This window comes from Pseudorasbora parva, chromosome 24 (assembly GCF_024679245.1).
Source record: "Pseudorasbora parva isolate DD20220531a chromosome 24, ASM2467924v1, whole genome shotgun sequence".
Lineage (NCBI taxonomy): Eukaryota > Metazoa > Chordata > Actinopteri > Cypriniformes > Gobionidae > Pseudorasbora > Pseudorasbora parva.
This window is the reverse complement of record NC_090195.1, coordinates 32,912,608-32,930,925: the sequence shown is the minus strand read 5'-3', so window position 1 is coordinate 32,930,925 and position 18,318 is coordinate 32,912,608. Positions and strand designations below refer to the sequence as shown.

The 18,318-nt window shown below is 37.1% G+C and overlaps 1 protein-coding gene across 1 annotated transcript in view; it reads left to right on the top strand.

Moving 5' to 3' along the window:
- The window catches only part of eci2 (enoyl-CoA delta isomerase 2), a 31,115-nt gene extending 17,399 nt beyond the window's left edge, over window positions 1-13,716 (top strand). Inside the window, exons 5-10 of the mRNA XM_067435115.1 lie at window positions 8,963-9,032; window positions 9,112-9,214; window positions 9,310-9,430; window positions 9,542-9,631; window positions 10,587-10,730; window positions 13,214-13,716. Of these exons, the coding sequence (XP_067291216.1) occupies window positions 8,963-9,032; window positions 9,112-9,214; window positions 9,310-9,430; window positions 9,542-9,631; window positions 10,587-10,730; window positions 13,214-13,369 (684 nt within the window). The 3' untranslated portion in view covers window positions 13,370-13,716. The remainder of the gene's footprint in view (window positions 1-8,962; window positions 9,033-9,111; window positions 9,215-9,309; window positions 9,431-9,541; window positions 9,632-10,586; window positions 10,731-13,213) is intronic.
- The last annotated feature ends 4,602 nt before the right edge of the window (window positions 13,717-18,318 follow it).

The window sequence follows — 18,318 nt, the reverse complement described above, 5'->3', positions numbered from 1 at the left end:
GAACCTAACCAGTCTAGGACAATTCTCTGGACTCTCTAGATCAATAATTATCAAAAAAAGTAGATGTCTTGCATTTGGATGGCTATAACAGGGCCATTTAGAAAAGAGGCGTGGCAAAATACACTCAAAAGCATATAAATCCTAAGGGAAAACTCAAAACTTCACGGAAATTGTTGGGTATATGTGGCATAACATGTTGAAGACACATGCAAAGTTTTATGGAGATCGGAGTATAAGGGGCGCTATAAGTGTTAAAAAGCTTTGAAAACCATGTATTCCCTATGGTGAATCTCTGTAATCAGGTGGGGTTAAAACAGCCACATAATATGCATATATTATGATAGATCTTCTCATACTGAACAACTTTGCCTCTATAACCAATACTGTCAATCAAATCTTTATTTATATATTCACAATTATGTTAAAAACCTCGTTTTGCAAACTAGTCCTAGGTTTTTTGCCTGATCGGAACCAAACCACAGCAGTATGATTCTCTGCACTCTCATGATCAATTCATATTTAGACTTTATAAAGTCATTATTATCATATTTAAAATCACATTTTGTCAGTTTATCACTTCATTTCACCTGATATCTCTCAAATTCATTCAGTGCTTAAAAGCCTTTCATGCAAAAGGTGTCAAATGCTTAAAAACCTTAAATGGCTTGAACCCCGCTAAATGCTGCTCGCAGCTTTAATTATTATTATTATTATTATTCTTCTGCCGTAAAAGCGATCGTGCAGACCAAACCGTAAATGCTAGAGACTTCAAACTTTGTCAACAGGTAGTCCAAAAATCGAGGAGAGGTTATCAAATTATGAGCCAGATTGGCCCATAGGTGGCGCTATAGCAACCAAAAGCGCGAAAGGGCTCATAACTCCTAAACCGTTGCTCCTAAGGGTCAAGTGTCTTATATCATTGGAAAGCTGAGACCATGACGAACAAAACGTATATCTCCGATTTCATTTCCGTCATGAAAATTTGTCCGCCATTTTGAATTTTGTCGAAAATCTACTTTTGCGAACTAGTCCCTGGTTTTTTGACCAATCGGAACCAAACCAGTGCAGAAATGTTCTCTGGAGACTGAATATCAATATTCATTGAAAAAAAGTTGAAATTTCGATTCATGTTTGCTAAAGGGCGTCAAAATGGACGTTCAGGGCGGAGCCTATTTTACTAATTAGGCTATAACTCAAGAAGGAAATGAGATATCGTCACCAAACTTGGTACACATATTTATGGGCTCAGTCCTTGGTCACGATAAAAAGATCGCGACGATTGGCCACATGGTGGCGCTATAACATGAAAAAAACATAAAAAGGGGTATAACCACCTGACCGTTAGTCTTATTGACTTGAAAATGGGAAAGCAGTGTCTTGGCCCAAGACCCCATGTATGTCTATGAGAACATCGGCGTATCTCAAAAAACATGGCCGCTATCGGCCAATGAAGTTTGAGCACCTATAAGACAAGGTTAACGGAGGCTGATCGGAACAAAACTTGATGGACATGTTTGACTCATGGCCCTAGAGGTCTGTAAGAATTTTGAAAGAAATCGGCCACTAGTTGGCGCTAAAGATTTGTATGGCTCTGTAATCACGTGGTGTGGCACCCATCCACAAAATATGCATATCATGTGATAGATCTCCTCATACTGAACAACTTTGCCTCTAAAACCATTGCTGTCAGTCAAATCATTAATTCAATATTTGCAATTATGTTAAAAACTTACTTTTGTGAACTAGTCCCTGGTTTTTTGCCCAATCGGAACCAAACCAGTGCCAAAATGTTCTCTGTTGTCTGAAAATCAATATTCATTGAGAAAAAGTTGAAATTTCAATTTACGGTTGCTAAGGGGTGGAAAAAGAATGTTGTGGGAGGAGCCTATTTTACTAAAAAGGCTATAACTCAAGAAGGAAATGAGATATCTTCACCAAACTTGGAACACATGTGTATGGGCTCAATTATTGGTCTCGATAAAAAAAATTGCGACGTTTGACCAGTTGGTGGCGCTATAATGTGAAAAAAACAACGACCGCTTGTCCGATTGACCTGAAAATTGATATGCAGTGTCTTGGCCCAAGTTACTATATAAGTCTATGAGGACATTGGTGTATCTCAAAAAACATGGCCGCCATCAGCCAATGAATTTTGAGCACCTATTAGATGGGGTTAACGGAGGTCGATTGGAACGAAACTCAGTGGACATGTTTGACTCATGGTCCTAGAGGTCTGTAAGAATTTTGAAAGAAATCGGCCACTAGTTGGCGCTAACCCAAAAGGGAAGCTCAAAAATTCACGAAAATTGTTGGGTATATGTGGCATGACATGCTGATGAAGCATGCAAAGTTTTAAAGAGATCGGACTATAGGTGGCGCTATAACTGTTAAAAAGCTTTAAAAACCATGCATTTCCTATGGTAAATTGCCTATATTGGCTGTGAATGGACTTTTCCATCTATTATTTCAGTGTTTAAAATCTTGCTAAATAAAACGTAATGTCTTTAATGCCTATGTGCTTAAAAGCCCTTAAATGCTTGAACCCCGCTCAAATGCTGCTTGCAGCTTTAATTAGGGGTTCAAGCACGAAGTGCTGAACACCTATTGTAATTGTATTGATTTTTATTATTATTATTATTATTATTATTCTTCTGCCGTAAAAGCGATCGTGCAGACCAAACCGTAAATGCTAGAGACTTCAAACTTTGTCAACAGGTAGTCCAAAAATCGAGGAGAGGTTATCAAATTATGAGCCAGATTGGCCCATAGGTGGCGCTATAGCAACCAAAAGCGCGAAAGGGCTCATAACTCCTAAACCATTGCTCCTAAGGGTCAAGTGTCTTATATCATTGGAAAGCTGAGACCATGACGAACAAAACGTATATCTCCGATTTCATTTCCGTCATGAAAATTTGTCCGCCATTTTGAATTTTGTCGAAAATCTACTTTTGCGAACTAGTCCCTGGTTTTTTGACCAATCGGAACCAAACCAGTGCAGAAATGTTCTCTGGAGACTGAATATCAATATTCATTGAAAAAAAGTTGAAATTTCGATTCATGTTTGCTAAAGGGCGTCAAAATGGATGTTCAGGGCGGAGCCTATTTTAATAATAAGGCTATAACTCAAGAAGGAAATGAGATATCGTCACCAAACTTGGTACACATATTTATGGGCTCAGTCCTTGGTCACGATAAAAAGATCGCGACGATTGGCCACATGGTGGCGCTATAACATGAAAAAAACATAAAAAGGGGTATAACCACCTGACCGTTAGTCTTATTGACTTGAAAATGGGAAAGCAGTGTCTTGGCCCAAGACCCCATGTATGTCTATGAGAACATCGGCGTATCTCAAAAAACATGGCCGCTATCGGCCAATGAAGTTTGAGCACCTATAAGACAAGGTTAACGGAGGCTGATCGGAACAAAACTTGATGGGCATGTTTGACTCATGGCCCTAGAGGTCTGTAAGAATTTTGAAAGAAATCGGCCACTAGTTGGCGCTAAAGATTTGTATGGCTCTGTAATCACGTGGTGTGGCACCCATCCACAAAATATGCATATCATGTGATAGATCTCCTCATACTGAACAACTTTGCCTCTAGAACCATTGCTGTCAGTCAAATCATTAATTCAATATTTGCAATTATGTTAAAAACTTACTTTTGCGAACTAGTCCCTGGTTTTTTGCCCAATCAGAACCAAACCAGTGCCAAAATGTTCTCTGTTGTCTGAAAATCAATATTCATTGAGAAAAAGTTGAAATTTCAATTTACGGTTGCTAAGGGGTGGAAAAAGAATGTTGTGGGAGGAGCCTATTTTACTAAAAAGGCTATAACTCAAGAAGGAAATGAGATATCTTCACCAAACTTGGAACACATGTGTATGGGCTCAATTATTGGTCTCGATAAAAAAATCGCGACGTTTGACCAGTTGGTGGCGCTATAATGTGAAAAAAACAACGACCGCTTGTCCGATTGACCTGAAAATTGATATGCAGTGTCTTGGCCCAAGTTACTATATAAGTCTATGAGGACATTGGTGTATCTCAAAAAACATGGCCGCCATCAGCCAATGAATTTTGAGCACCTATTAGATGGGGTTAACGGAGGTCGATTGGAACGAAACTCAGTGGACATGTTTGACTCATGGTCCTAGAGGTCTGTAAGAATTTTGAAAGAAATTGGCCACTAGTTGGCGCTAACCCAAAAGGGAAGCTCAAAAATTCACGAAAATTGTTGGGTATATGTGGCATGACATGCTGATGAAGCATGCAAAGTTTTAAAGAGATCGGACTATAGGTGGCGCTATAACTGTTAAAAAGCTTTAAAACCATGCATTTCCTATGGTAAATTGCCTATATTGGCTGTGAATGGACTTTTCCATCTATTATTTCAGTGTTTAAAATCTTGCTAAATAAAACGTAATGTCTTTAATGCCTATGTGCTTAAAAGCCCTTAAATGCTTGAACCCCGCTCAAATGCTGCTTGCAGCTTTAATTATTATTATTATTATTCTTCTGCCGTAAAAGCGATCGTGCAGACCAAACCGTAAATGCTAGAGACTTCAAACTTTGTCAACAGGTAGTCCAAAAATCGAGGAGAGGTTATCAAATTATGAGCCAGATTGGCCCATAGGTGGCGCTATAGCAACCAAAAGCGCGAAAGGGCTCATAACTCCTAAACCGTTGCTCCTAAGGGTCAAGTGTCTTATATCATTGGAAAGCTGAGACCATGACGAACAAAACGTATATCTCCGAATTCATTTCCGGTATGCAAATTTTCCCGCCATTTTGAATTTTGTCGAAAATCTACTTTTGCGAACTAGTCCCTGGTTTTTTGACCAATCGGAACCAAACCAGTGCAGAAATGTTCTCTGGAGACTGAATATCAATATTCATTGAAAAAAAGTTGAAATTTCGATTCATGTTTGCTAAAGGGCCTCAAAATGGACGTTCAGGGCGGAGCCTATTTTACTAATAAGGCTATAACTCAAGAAGGAAATGAGATATCTTTACTAAACTTGGTACACATATTTATGGGCTCAGTCCTTGGTCACGTTAAAAAGATCGCGACGATTGGCCACATGGTGGCGCTATAACATGAAAAAAACATAAAAAGGGGTATAACCACCTGACCGTTAGTCTTATTGACTTGAAAATGGGAAAGCAGTGTCTTGGTCCAAGGCCCCATGTACGTCTATGAGAACATCGGCGTATCTCAAAAAACATGGCCGCTATCGGCCAATGAAGTTTGAGCACCTACAAGACAAGGTTAACGGAGGCTGATCGGAACAAAACTTGATGGGCATGTTTGACTCCTGGCCCTAGAGGTCTGTAAGAATTTTGAAAGAAATCGGCCACTAGTTGGCGCTAAAGACTTGTATGGCTCTGTAATCACGTGGTGTGGCACCCATCCACAAAATATGCATATCATGTGATAGATCTCCTCATACTGAACAACTTTGCCTCTAGAACCATTGCTGTCAGTCAAATCATTAATTCAATATTTGCAATTATGTTATAAACCTACTTTTGCGAACTAGTCCCTGTTTTTTTGCCCAATTGGAACCAAACCAGTGCCAAAATGTTCTCTGTAGTCTGAATATCAATATTCATTGAGAAAAAGTTGAAATTTCGATTTACGGTTGCTAAGGGGTGGAAAAAGAATGTTGTGGGCGGAGCCTATTTTACTAAAAAGGCTATAACTTAAGAAGGAAATGAGAAATCTTCACCAAACTTGGTACACATGTGTATAAGCTCATTTTTTGGTCTCGATAAAAAAATCGCGACGTTTGACCAGTTGGTGGCGCTATAATGTGAAAAAAACAACGACCGCTTGTCCGATTGACCTGAAAATTGATATGCAGTGTCTTGGCCCAAGTTACTTTATAAGTCTATGAGGACATTGGTGTATCTCAAAAAACATGGCCGCCATCAGCCAATGAATTTTGAGCACCTATTAGATGGGGTTAACGGAGGTCGATCGGAACGAAACTCAGTGGACATGTTTGACTCATGGTCCTGCCGTAAAACTCATCGTGCAGACCAAACCGTAAATGCTAGAGACTTCAAACTTTGTCAATAGGTAGTCCAAAAATCGAGGAGAGGTTATCAAATTATGAGCCAGATTGGCCAATAGGTGGCGCTACAGCAACCAAAAACGCGAAATGGCTCATAACTCCTAAACCGTTCATCCTAAGGGTCAAGTGTCTTATATCATTGGAAAGCTGAGACCATGACGAACAAAACGTATATCTCCGATTTCATTTCCGGTATGCAAATTTTTCCGCCATTTTGAATTTTGTCAAAAACCTACTTTTGCGAACTAGTCCCTGGTTTTTTGACATATCAGAACCAAACCAGTGCCAAAATGTTCTCTCTAGTCTGAATATCAATAATTATCAAAAAAAAGTTGAAATTTTGACTCATGAACGAAAAGGGGCGTGGAAATGTACATTTAAGGCGGAGCCTATTTTACTAAAGAGGCTATAACTACAGCAAGAAATGAGATATCTTCACCAAACTTGGTACACATGTGTATGGGCTCAGTCTTTGGTCACGATAAAAAAATCGCGACGATTGGCCACTTGGTGGCGCTATAACATGGAAAAAACACAAAAAGGGCTATAACCACGTGACCGCTAGTCCGATTGACTGGAAAATTGGTATGCAATGTCTTGGCCCAAGGTACCATGTCTGTCTATGAGGACATTGGCGTATCTCAAAAAACATGGCCGCCATCGGCCAATGAAATTTGAGCACCTATTAGACAGGGTTAACGGAGGTCGATCGGAACAAAACTCAGTGGGCATGTTTGACTCATTGTCCTAGAGGTCTGTAAGAATTTTGAAAGAAATCGGCCACTAGTTGGCGCTAATGAGTTTTATGGCTCTGCAATCACGTGGTGTTGCACACATCGGCAAAATATGCATATCATATGATAGATCTCCTCATGCTGAACAACTTTGCCTCTGGAACCATTTTTGGCAATTAAATCGTTAAATAAATATTTGCAATAATGTTAAAAACCTACTTTTGCGAACTAGTCCCTGGTTTTTTGCCCAATCAGAACCAAACCAGTCTAGGACAATTCTCTGGACTCTCTAGATCAATAATTATCAAAAAAAAATTGATTTTTTGCATTTGGATGGCTATAACAGGGCCATTTAGAAAAGAGGCGTGGCAAAATACACTCAAAAGCCTACAAATCCTAAGGGGAAACTCAAAACTTCACGAAAATTGTTGGGTATATGTGGCATAACATGTTGAAGACACATGCAAAGTTTTATGGCGATCGGAGAATAGGGGGCGCTATAAGTGTTAAAAAGCTTTGAAAACCATGTATTCCCTATGGTGAATCTCTGTAATCAGGTGGGGTTAAAACAGCCACATAATATGCATATATTATGATAGATCTTCTCATACTGAACAACTTTGCCTCTATAACCAATACTGTCAATCAAATCTTTATTTAAATATTCACAATTATGTTAAAAACCTCGTTTTGCAAACTAGTCCTAGGTTTTTTGCCTGATCGGAACCAAACCACAGCAGTATGATTCGCTGCACTCTCCTGATCAATTCATATTTAGACTTTATAAAGTCATTATTATAATATTTAAAATCACATTTTGTCAGTTTATCACTTCATTTCACCTGATATCTCTCAAATTCATTCAGTGCTTAAAAGCCTTTCATGCAAAAGGTGTCAAATGCTTAAAGACCTTAAATGGCTTGAACCCCGCTAAATGCTGCTCGCAGCTTTAATTATTTTTATTATTTTAAAGTTAAACTAAATGAAAATAAGAAACATTGCACTGACAACTAGCTAAAATGAGTATATTTAAGTTTATTTTATTTTATTAATATATTTATATCATGTAACAAAAATGCTTTTTTATGGTTTTAGTTTTAGTTAACTATAATAACCCTGATGGTTGGCAGCAGCGTTGGAGAAAGTTACTCCTTTAAAGTAACTAATTACGTTACTTACTTACTTTTTAAGGAAAATAAATGTTATGTTACTTGTGTATTACTTTTTCTCACCTAGGCTGGGCTTATTTGCTTTTGTGTGTTTTTTTTTTTTAATTTTTTATTTATAACAAAAAAGTTTTTTGGCAAATATGAAGACTCTTCAAATAAAAATAAAAAAAAAATAACAAGCCTCAGGCAAAAGGACATGCAAATTCAAGAGTGCATTCTGGATAACAGAAGAATAGGACGTAGGAGAAAGTCTAACACTTACTTCACCAATAAAAGCAAAAAATTGAATTTTTGCTCATGGTTTAACTGAATCATCGAAGGTCAGCAGCAAGTACATTGGACAATAAAGTTAGATTAAATGCATAAAAATCTTTGTTTTTGATGCAACACGTAGTATTCTGATTTAGCATTTGACTGATTTAATTCATTTTGAGGAGTACTGAATCTTTTCTGTGCCAGTGTGATGAGTAAATGCATGTGTACATTTAGTCTAGAACTACAATAACTATCATGTTTACACACAACGCCTCTGCACTTACGATTTCTCTCAACACTGGGACAAGAGAGCTGTCAGTCAATAAATGAAAGAGCAATGTAAGTCGCGTTACTTATTTGAAGAAGTAAATCTGATATTTTGTTGTAAAATTAAAAGTAATGCGTCACTTGACTAGTTATTTGAAAAAGTAATCTGATTACGTAACTCAAGTTACTTGTAATGTATTACCCCAACACTGTTATTTTAATATTAACCATATATTATTGTAGTATTTATACATTTTTTTTTATCAGTTTTAAAATGTATTTTATATAAAATTTTAGTTTTAGTAATTGTGTTATGTTCTTTTGTCATTTTTGTTTATTTTTTTAACTTTTGTAACTCTGATTTTATTTCAGTTTTTATATGTTTGACAAATGACATTTTTAGAAAATATTTTACAATGATTGTGTTTTTTGTTGTTTTGTTTTTGCATCCTATAGATGTACAATGAGCTGATTGAAGCTTTGGATCTTGCTGGAAAAGACGATTCGGTCATTACAGTGATGACAGGTGAAGTACAGCAGGGTACTTTATTGTGAGATTGAGTATTTGCAGATCATTTCTCAGCCTCCTCTCAATGACTCTAAAGGTGGTGGCGATTTTTACTGCAGTGGAAACGACCTGAACAACTTCACCAAGATCCCTGAGGGAGGAGTGAAGGAGTTGGCGAGAACCGCTGGGGAGGTCTTGAGGTAAAGCCTAATTTGCTCTATTCGAAATGGAAAACTCCTTTTTTTTAGCTTGATAGGATGTTATGATGGACACGTGTCTGCCTGTGGTGTTTTAGGAGGTATGTGAAGGCGTACATCGACTTCCCAAAACCTCTGATTGCAGTCATAAACGGACCGGCGGTGGGTGTGTCGGTCACTCTGTTGGGACTTTTTGATGTTGTTTATGCCACAGAGAAGGTGAGCTGCTTTCCGAAAGTATATTAATGTCTGTCTGTTTAGTTGTGTATATGTATATGCATATATATCTGTCTGTATTTTGGCACTTTCCCCCATTTGTTTTGCTTGTAGGCGACGTTTCACACACCCTTCAGTCAGCTGGGTCAGTGTCCGGAGGGCTGCTCTTCGTATCTTTTCCCCAAAATAATGGGCACAGCAAAGGTATGCTTATCCACACAACCAAAACGTGAGATAAGTCAGCTGACTACTAAAAATATCACTGACAGCACTAATATACATAGGGCTACATGATTTGGGTAAACATTTCATTCTTTTCCTGTTTATTTTTCCTGTTGCGATTTTAAAATGCGGAGGGGAAAAAAGCTCTGGATTTGTTGTAGAGCTGTATAATTTGGAAAATTGTATTCCATGTTTTGTATTTAGTGGTACTAGATCTACTGCACTCTGTTAGTCTGAAGCCCTGGTCAGGAATAATAGAAGATTGTAGTCCTTACGCGTTTAATTAATACATTTTTCGCCCCTGACATGAAGCCTTAAAATGCCCTTATTAAAACAACACACTTTTAGGATGGCTGTCCAAGTTAGTCAAACATAGGGATGACTTGACGAGTAGCTATCAACTTTGTTACCTGTTGCATATACCTATTTTTACAGAGGAGTAAGTCACGGCAAACAGCTGTGTTAGTATGAGAAAGTGAATACTATTTCTGAATTAAATAAACGAGAGAACTAGTTTTTAATGATTTATGGTTAGTTTGATGATTATAAACAAGTTTAACCATGCAAAACTAAATCTATATTTATTACATTAATATACCATCAATTAAACTAAAGATGGCGTGGAGGTATGTGTAATTACAAACTATAGTCTCCATAGATGTTATTTATTTCTAAAGTGAGCTACATGTAAGATAAATGTACTGTATGCGACAGCTCTCTGACGCGGTGTAATTTCTCTCTTAATTTCATTCACTTCTTGCTTGTATAGTGGCCAACTGCCATGCACTATAGGGATTAGAGAATCAGTAAACAAGTGAACGATTTCAGCAACAGAGTCGACAACGAAACCCAGACTTCATCGCTAAGTTTCTCAGAAAGGACACACTGCTTCACCACAGTTTTCTGTATGAATTTTCTTTGTGTCCTTTCTTTCCAGGCTAGTGAGATGCTGTTGTTTAATAAGAAGCTGACGGCCACACAGGCCTGTGAAGTGGGTCTGGTGACTGAGGTCTTTCCTGAAAGCTCCTTCCAGAGCGAAGTGTGGACCAGACTGAAGGCCTACGCCAAACTGCCCAGGAACGTAAGTGCTCAGACTGCTTGATATGTGATGATGGGTACAACAGAGGCACATCTGACTTTCTTCTCTTTTTAAACCACTAGATGGCACAACAATTCTAAATAAAAATTATCCCATAATTTACTTTCCCTCAAGTCATCCTAAGTGTATATGACTTTCTTCTTTCAGCCGAACACAATCAGAGTTCTATCATATCCTGGCTCTTCCCAGCTTTATAATGGCAGTGAATGATACCTTAGATTTCGGAAGTGCATCCATCCATCATAAATGTACTCCACACAGCTCTGGGGTTTAATAAAGGCATTCTGAAGCAAAGCCATGCATTTTTGTAAGAAAAATATCAAGGACCACTTTATATTAGGTGGCCTTAACTACTATGTACTAACATTGTAATTAATCATTTGGTACAATACACTTATTGTGTACATACATGTTTTTACATTGTACTTACATTTTAAAAATACCTGGATGTAATTAATTAATTTCTGTAGTTACATTTGTAATTACACAGTTGTCACTTCCCTTATACCTAACTGTACCCTTAAACTGACCCACACCACCACACCTGTCCCTAACTACTCGTATCCCACCTCAATATTAGCAAAGGTATTTTGCAATACATTTTGAACACAGTAAGTACATTGTACTTATATTTTTGATGTAAGTGCATAGTACTTAATGGCTAGCTTCTAGTTACAGCCATACATGAGTTGTGTTCTGGCTAAAGAGTGACCTCTGACCTGGCGCATGATGTATTGACGAATATAACATCGTTCTCAAAGTAGAAAGTATATACACCTGAGCTTACGCCAAGCCTACATCCTACTTAATGCGTCGGGTCAGAGGTCACCAGAAATAGACTTTTGTACAGCCATTACCGGAAGCCAGTGATTTAATAGATAGTTTGATTGATAGTTTATAAAGTTAAAAATATGGATATTTTTTTTATCTTACACATTTTTTTTTTTTTGCATGGCTTAGCTTCAGAAGGCCTTTATTAACCCCTCAGAGCGGTGTGAAATACTTTTAGGATGGATGGATGCACTTTTGGGGGGGTTTCTGCACTAATTTGATTTCAAATGTAATGTTTTTTTAAATGTTCTTTGCCCATTTTAAAATTTTTGTAGCAATTGAGAAACATTCAAATGATTGCATATATTTTGAGACAAAAGTCATCTAGTATAGGGGGTAAAAATTGCCCCGTGCTGTTAAGGTGAAAGGCACAATAATTAACATGATAATAAACAGCTGGCTGATTATTGTAATATTATATTAATCATATTAAATAAATACATTTATTTGTTCCTACTGTTAAGCTTTATAAAAATTGTGATCTCATTCACTGCTTTTTTTGTTTTATGTATTTTTTTTTTTTTAATGAACATTTGAATGCAATTATATTTATTGAACAAACATGAATTCTTTAATTTATCAAAATAAACCAGAAATAGTTAAAACTTTGCTAAAGTGATTGTTTTGAACAAATCACAAATTTCTATTAACTTAGAAATTATTAAAAACATATTTTTTATAAAAACCATGTCTGTGGGATAAAAGAAATCAGAGTTTACATGATGCATCTGTCGTCTTTATTTAAACAAACACAATATAACGCGGAGGAGGAAACATGACATAGCTTGGACTCAAACTAGCAGCGCTGCGTTTGTGTCATTGTCCCTCGTCATCCTCATACATTTATACGATTTTTAAAACTCAATAAACCACATTTATGATTTATTTACACACGAAATCTGTTGCTCCATAAATGTTACTTTAAAATATATAATGGGGTGTATTAAAGATATATTTTTAAACAATCATTAAAGGGGTGGTTCCGTGTTTTTTTTCTAGGCTTGGCTGTGTTTATGGGGTGCAGTATAATATGTCTTAATACTTAGAAGAAAAATACACTGTTTATTTTTTTTTTATTCTCCCTTTATTCCACACCGCGGTCTCCTCTGTCCTTTGAACGGCTCGTTTGCTTCCTGCTTCTATGAAGCTCATCCCTCCAAAAAACGCAATGGTCTTAGATTGGTTAGATGGCCAAATGTAGTTTCCTGTATTTTTATTGGCTGAGCCCCTTCCCATTACGGGCAAAAGTCACATCTGCGGAGACTAGCGAGGGTTTATGAAGTCACCAACCCAGGAAGAAGCTTTTTGTAGTCCAAACCGGCCGTTTTTGTAGGTGATAAACTGCCGTAACTTTACAAGACAATATATATGTTTGCATTGAACTTTCAGCGCTGTAACTTTGCAGATACTGTTTATGCTCAAGCAGAAACTTTACTTTTTGTTTTTTTTTCTGCAATCATACATTCAAATAATTTATTTTTGTTGTACCCTGCTAGTGTTAAAAAATGACATAATTCTCAGGCAAAAGGAAAAAAATAATTTAATCGAAAAGGCAATACATTTCACGTCTTTTCTGAAACACTGTATTCCCATATCTCTGCACACATAATGGTCATCTTCTCTTATCCCTTCAGTCTCTGGCTCTGTCGAAGCAGCTGATCCGCGGGGTGGAGAAAGACAAACTCCACGCCGTGAACGACGCAGAGGTGGAGAGACTGGTGGAGCGCTGGCTCTCAGATGAATGCATGCAGGCCATCATGACCTTCTTTCAGGCCAAGTCAAAACTATGAGGAGAGGACGTGGAGCTGCTCAACATGCAACATGCAGCCACTTCCAGGAGTTTTTACTGTTAATTCGACATACTGCAAACAACAGAAAGACTATCCCACTAATCTAACCATTGTGTGTTGTGCATAATTTGATAGGAATTTTTAGAATTGAATGCTGAGACACATCTGCAGTCATATCACTGTAGATATACAGAACAAAATGAACTCATGTTTCACATGTGCACTTAGTAGGTTGTAACAGTCAGTGCCTTACTAATGTGAATGAATTTGTATAAAAGGGTCACACTTTATATTAGATGGCCTACTATGTACTAACATTAAATACAAAACTATGGATTTACTGCAAATTTGCATTTGCTAATTAAAAGGTTTTGGGGTTAGCATGTTAATTCAATGCAATTACAATGCACTAACATGTACAGTAAGTACATAATAAGTTTATTGCATCACATGGTTAAGTACATAGAATTTAATGCCTCCTAAAATACAAAGCATGACATTCTTTATCTGAGAGTCAAATTTACAACTAACTACCTATGTAATTACTGATATCAAAAATAAAGGTTTTTACTAGTAAAAATTGTATTTTTTATTATAACTTATATATTATACTTTATATATATATATATATATATATATATATATATATATATATATATATATATATATATATATATATATATATATATATATTAGTATAATATATATTAGTATAATATATATTAGTATAATATATATTAGTATAATATATAAAATAACTAAATTTTTTATATCAGCAACTGAATTTGCATGGCAGCCTATAATGACATTTAACTTGTAACCTAGTTAAAATTGAATTGTTGATATCGCACATTCATATCATGCGAATGATTAAAAGAGAAAACCGCATTTCACAGTAAATCCAGTAGATGGCAGAACACAACCTTGAGAAGTTCATGATTTTTTCTCCCTTTTTTTATGGAATCGGTTGTATGAATATTGTTTTCAAGCGCGTTTTGTATGCATTAAAAATAGCCGGCTTTAGAAGCTTCTGTATTCATATTAATCGAGCTGGGCACGTACACATTCATGGTTAAAAACAGGGAAACCCCACGAGTTCTTCCTCGTGCTCCTCACACAGGTATTATACACACAAACTTTGCATCTCCCGCTTAGTTTGCCTAACCTCTTGTGACTGATAGCGAAAACCCTTCTCTAGTTTTGATAGGGAAAGTGACGTCCCGTCTGAAAGGTTAGACAGCCTTTATCATCAGACAGTGGGTAAAACTTCTGTCTGGCGAATGTGGGTATTTATTTGTCTGTTAAGGTTCACTGACTCATGCTGTATGTCATTGGAGATTATGAATGGCATGAACACATAATTCCACAGATTTCCCACACCATCTGTGTCTGGAGTGACGTCATTCTCTAGGTATATGCTTCACAACATGGAACTTGCCACATTCGCTTTTCCCCCTGTATGGAAAGATTAATTCAAATTAGAAGAACAATTGCAGGGCTGCCAACTCTCACGCAATTGAATTAACCCGGTTCTCAAAAAACTGTTTACTTTTGATAGAAAACAAAGTGTTAGCTTTCAATTTCCTTCAATTCTATTACGAAATTCAAACAATACATGTGTTTTTTTAGGCTGCATTAGCCGGAACCGGAAACACTTCCCATAAGTGTAGGGCTACCTGTTACGTCATAAGAAGAATGGCATCTACGCTAATGTTATGCCGCGTTCCAGGAAACCCGTAACCCGTGTTTTTACAACCTTCTACCCATGAAAGTGCACTGGAATAGCCGTTAAACCCATCCCATTAAGCAGCAAACTGCTGCATTTTTTTATAACTCATTCGTATTGCATAATTAAGAGCGTGGTCACTTTGAGGGACAGATAGCCATTTATCCGCTGTCTGTTAGTCATCGGGTCACCTCAGCTCCGCCCACATCCCGCCTCTTTGCCCATTTTCTGTTATCCGGGCAAGATGCGCGATTACACGCGGCCAAGATGGCGATGGCCAGCTCGTCTCTACTTTACGCTTCAGAGCGTCTCATCAGATTCGGGTGACGTTTTTGGACACTACGTCCATACTTTTTTTTACAGTCTATGCTTCCCACCGTGAACTCATACTAGATCGATGTACTCCCAGTTACTAGTTCTGACGTCACATAGCCCTCGAAACAACAATGGCAGCCCCTACGGATGCGATGTTTATGGAAGTCGTACATTAAAAACCAAATCGTTTAATAAAATAAGAGATTGCTCTAACGTTATTTATCCGGAAAATAAAGAAGGTCTGGACTCTATCGCCGCTTTTGGGACCGCCACGGGACATTTAAAGCTACACTGTGTAATATTTCCCCCCATCTAGCGGTGAAAATGTATATGACAATCCAGTGAATATTAGTTTCTGTTCCTCAGTTCCGATTTCGTTTTAACTCCTACGGTGGCCTATTTAGTCCAAGATTAACATGGCTTCCAGTTCAACCTCGTTCATGACTGCCATTGAGTGTTAAAAAGCGAATTTACGGGTATGTCCCTCTTTGGCTAATGTACTTTCAAGATGGAGGGCCAACATGGCGACCAGCATTCGAACCCCTCACCCGTATGTATATTCAATGGCATATTATAAACTTACGAAAGTACTTTACTACTTGACAGAAGTAAATATACATTAATGAGCTCATATATTTTTGAAAGAACAAAGTGTTTTTAGCTAAGAATAAACTAAAAAAGTTACAGAGTGTAGCTTTAACTGACATGAAGAGTAACTAATCACAGTCTGTTTTGGTCTGCGTCATGTTTAGGGGCTTGAAAATGTAACGTCGATTTCCCTGCAATTACATGTGTACATCTATAAATTATTCATTCATAAACGTTGTTCAAGTTAAATGCAACAATGGAGGCCCAAACTTCACATACTTTTGAAAATCCACCATTTAGTTGCTCCTGGTAAATGCTCATTGTCACAGTTGTAAACACGACTGCGTTCTTCTTCCACGAGGGAGTTTAAAGTCATGGCATTTGTTTCCAGGCGGACCGTTAAAGAACTTAACACACGTCTGTTTACATATAAGTGTGCCATATACATCAGACGTTCAGCCAACCGCCCGTGGGCGAGACGTCTGAAGCTGAGGCTGAGGCTATGGAAATGTAGACATTAAAGTTAAAGCTTGAATCTCATCCCGAAAATCCTGGAAAAAGTCTGTTGGTAATAAATAAATAAACAAATGCACAATATTACATTCACTTACACTAAAAAGTTATAAAGATATGTTATTATAAGCAACTGTATACAAATCTGTTGTTAATTTTAACTTGACACACAGTATTGAAATGAATCAAATTGAATTGGGAAATTTGTATGTCTCATCTTAAACTTATATCAAAAGTTGTAGCCCTGCATTTGTATTTTGGGCATATTCAAATGAACAGATATGAAATGGTGTGAAAATAGATGTGTTCATTACGTAACGTTATGGAAAAAGATATTTGCATTCTGTCATTGAACCGTCTTCTGCGTGAGATGTGTGGCGTCAAGTGGCCAAACTTAAATCAGAAAGTTGATCTAGACACGACTCTTCCTCATAAGCCTCGTAACACAGAATGATGCTATTTATCAGTCAGCAGATGGAGTAAATGAATGAAGTGAACAAATCAACATTTTAATAACAAATCACTCATACAACATGAGCTCCATTATAAGGCCATTTTTACTGTTCTTAAAGTTGATGAAATTAACATTTAGCAGATGTAAAGTACAGTTTTATGAAACAAACTTATTTGTTAATACTTTACAAGGTTCCTTTATTTCCATTAGCCAATGCATCAACTAACATTAACAAAGATGACCAAATACTGTAACAAATGTGCTGATTGTTAATGTTAGTTAAAGGGTTAGTTCACCCAAAAACAAAAATGTGATGTTATTCTGCTTAGGGCATCCAAGATGTAGGTGTGTTTGTTTCTTCAGTAGAACACAAATGAAGATTTCTATCTCCAACCGTTGCTCATATAATGCATGTCAATGGGGTGTATTTCTATGAGAGTAAAAAACACATAGACATACAAATCCATATTAAACCCTGTAGCTCATGGCAACTCGTTGATGTCTTAAGAACGGAATGATTGGTTTGTGTGAGAAACCCAACAATATTTATGTTTTTTTTTTTCCTCATATCATTAGAACCTCATCTAGTATCCCCAACACCATTACTTCTGATCATAGATATTTTTACCTAGATTACTCATTCGACTGAGCGGCACTAATGAGGATCTATATACTATGTATGATCGCGCCAGTATTTTGACATTATTCGGCGGAAGTAATAGCGCCAGGGAATTTTAAACTGTTTTATTCTAGCTTCATGCATTCCTTTTTTATCGACACTTGAATATGGGAAAGTTTCATTAAAAAAAGTTAAATTTTAAACAAAAAGCTGAGAAAAATCATGTTTTTGTGAAAGACTGTATCCAGATCAGATTCAGAGCGATGACGAAACACAGATGGAGGAGATCGAGTCCATCAACACCTCTAATGCTTCAGTCCTGTAACCCGTCCTGGGTCCACATCTCATATTTATATGCATCTGCTCACATACGATCAGTTGTTTTACTGCATCATCTTCGCAAGTGTTTTGATCAGGAGATTCAGTACTCATTCAGAAGACGTGTAATAGCGCCTCCTAGCGTCTGACAGTGAAAACACGGAAAATTCTGTGTTTGGTGGGGAAGCGTTTCCTCACAAATAACGGAAAATTCAGTTTGACAAGTTAATACTAAATGAGTGAGTCATTGAATCTTTGACTCAAACTATTTGTTCAAACAACTGATTCATTCAAGTAGGAGGCAGTTGTTTATGAATGGGTCTTTGAATTTTTGACTCTTTTAAGAAAGAGGCAGTTGTTTATGATTAATTTATTCAGGTCTCTCTTTCACTTGCCCCTTCGAGAAATCCACTTGT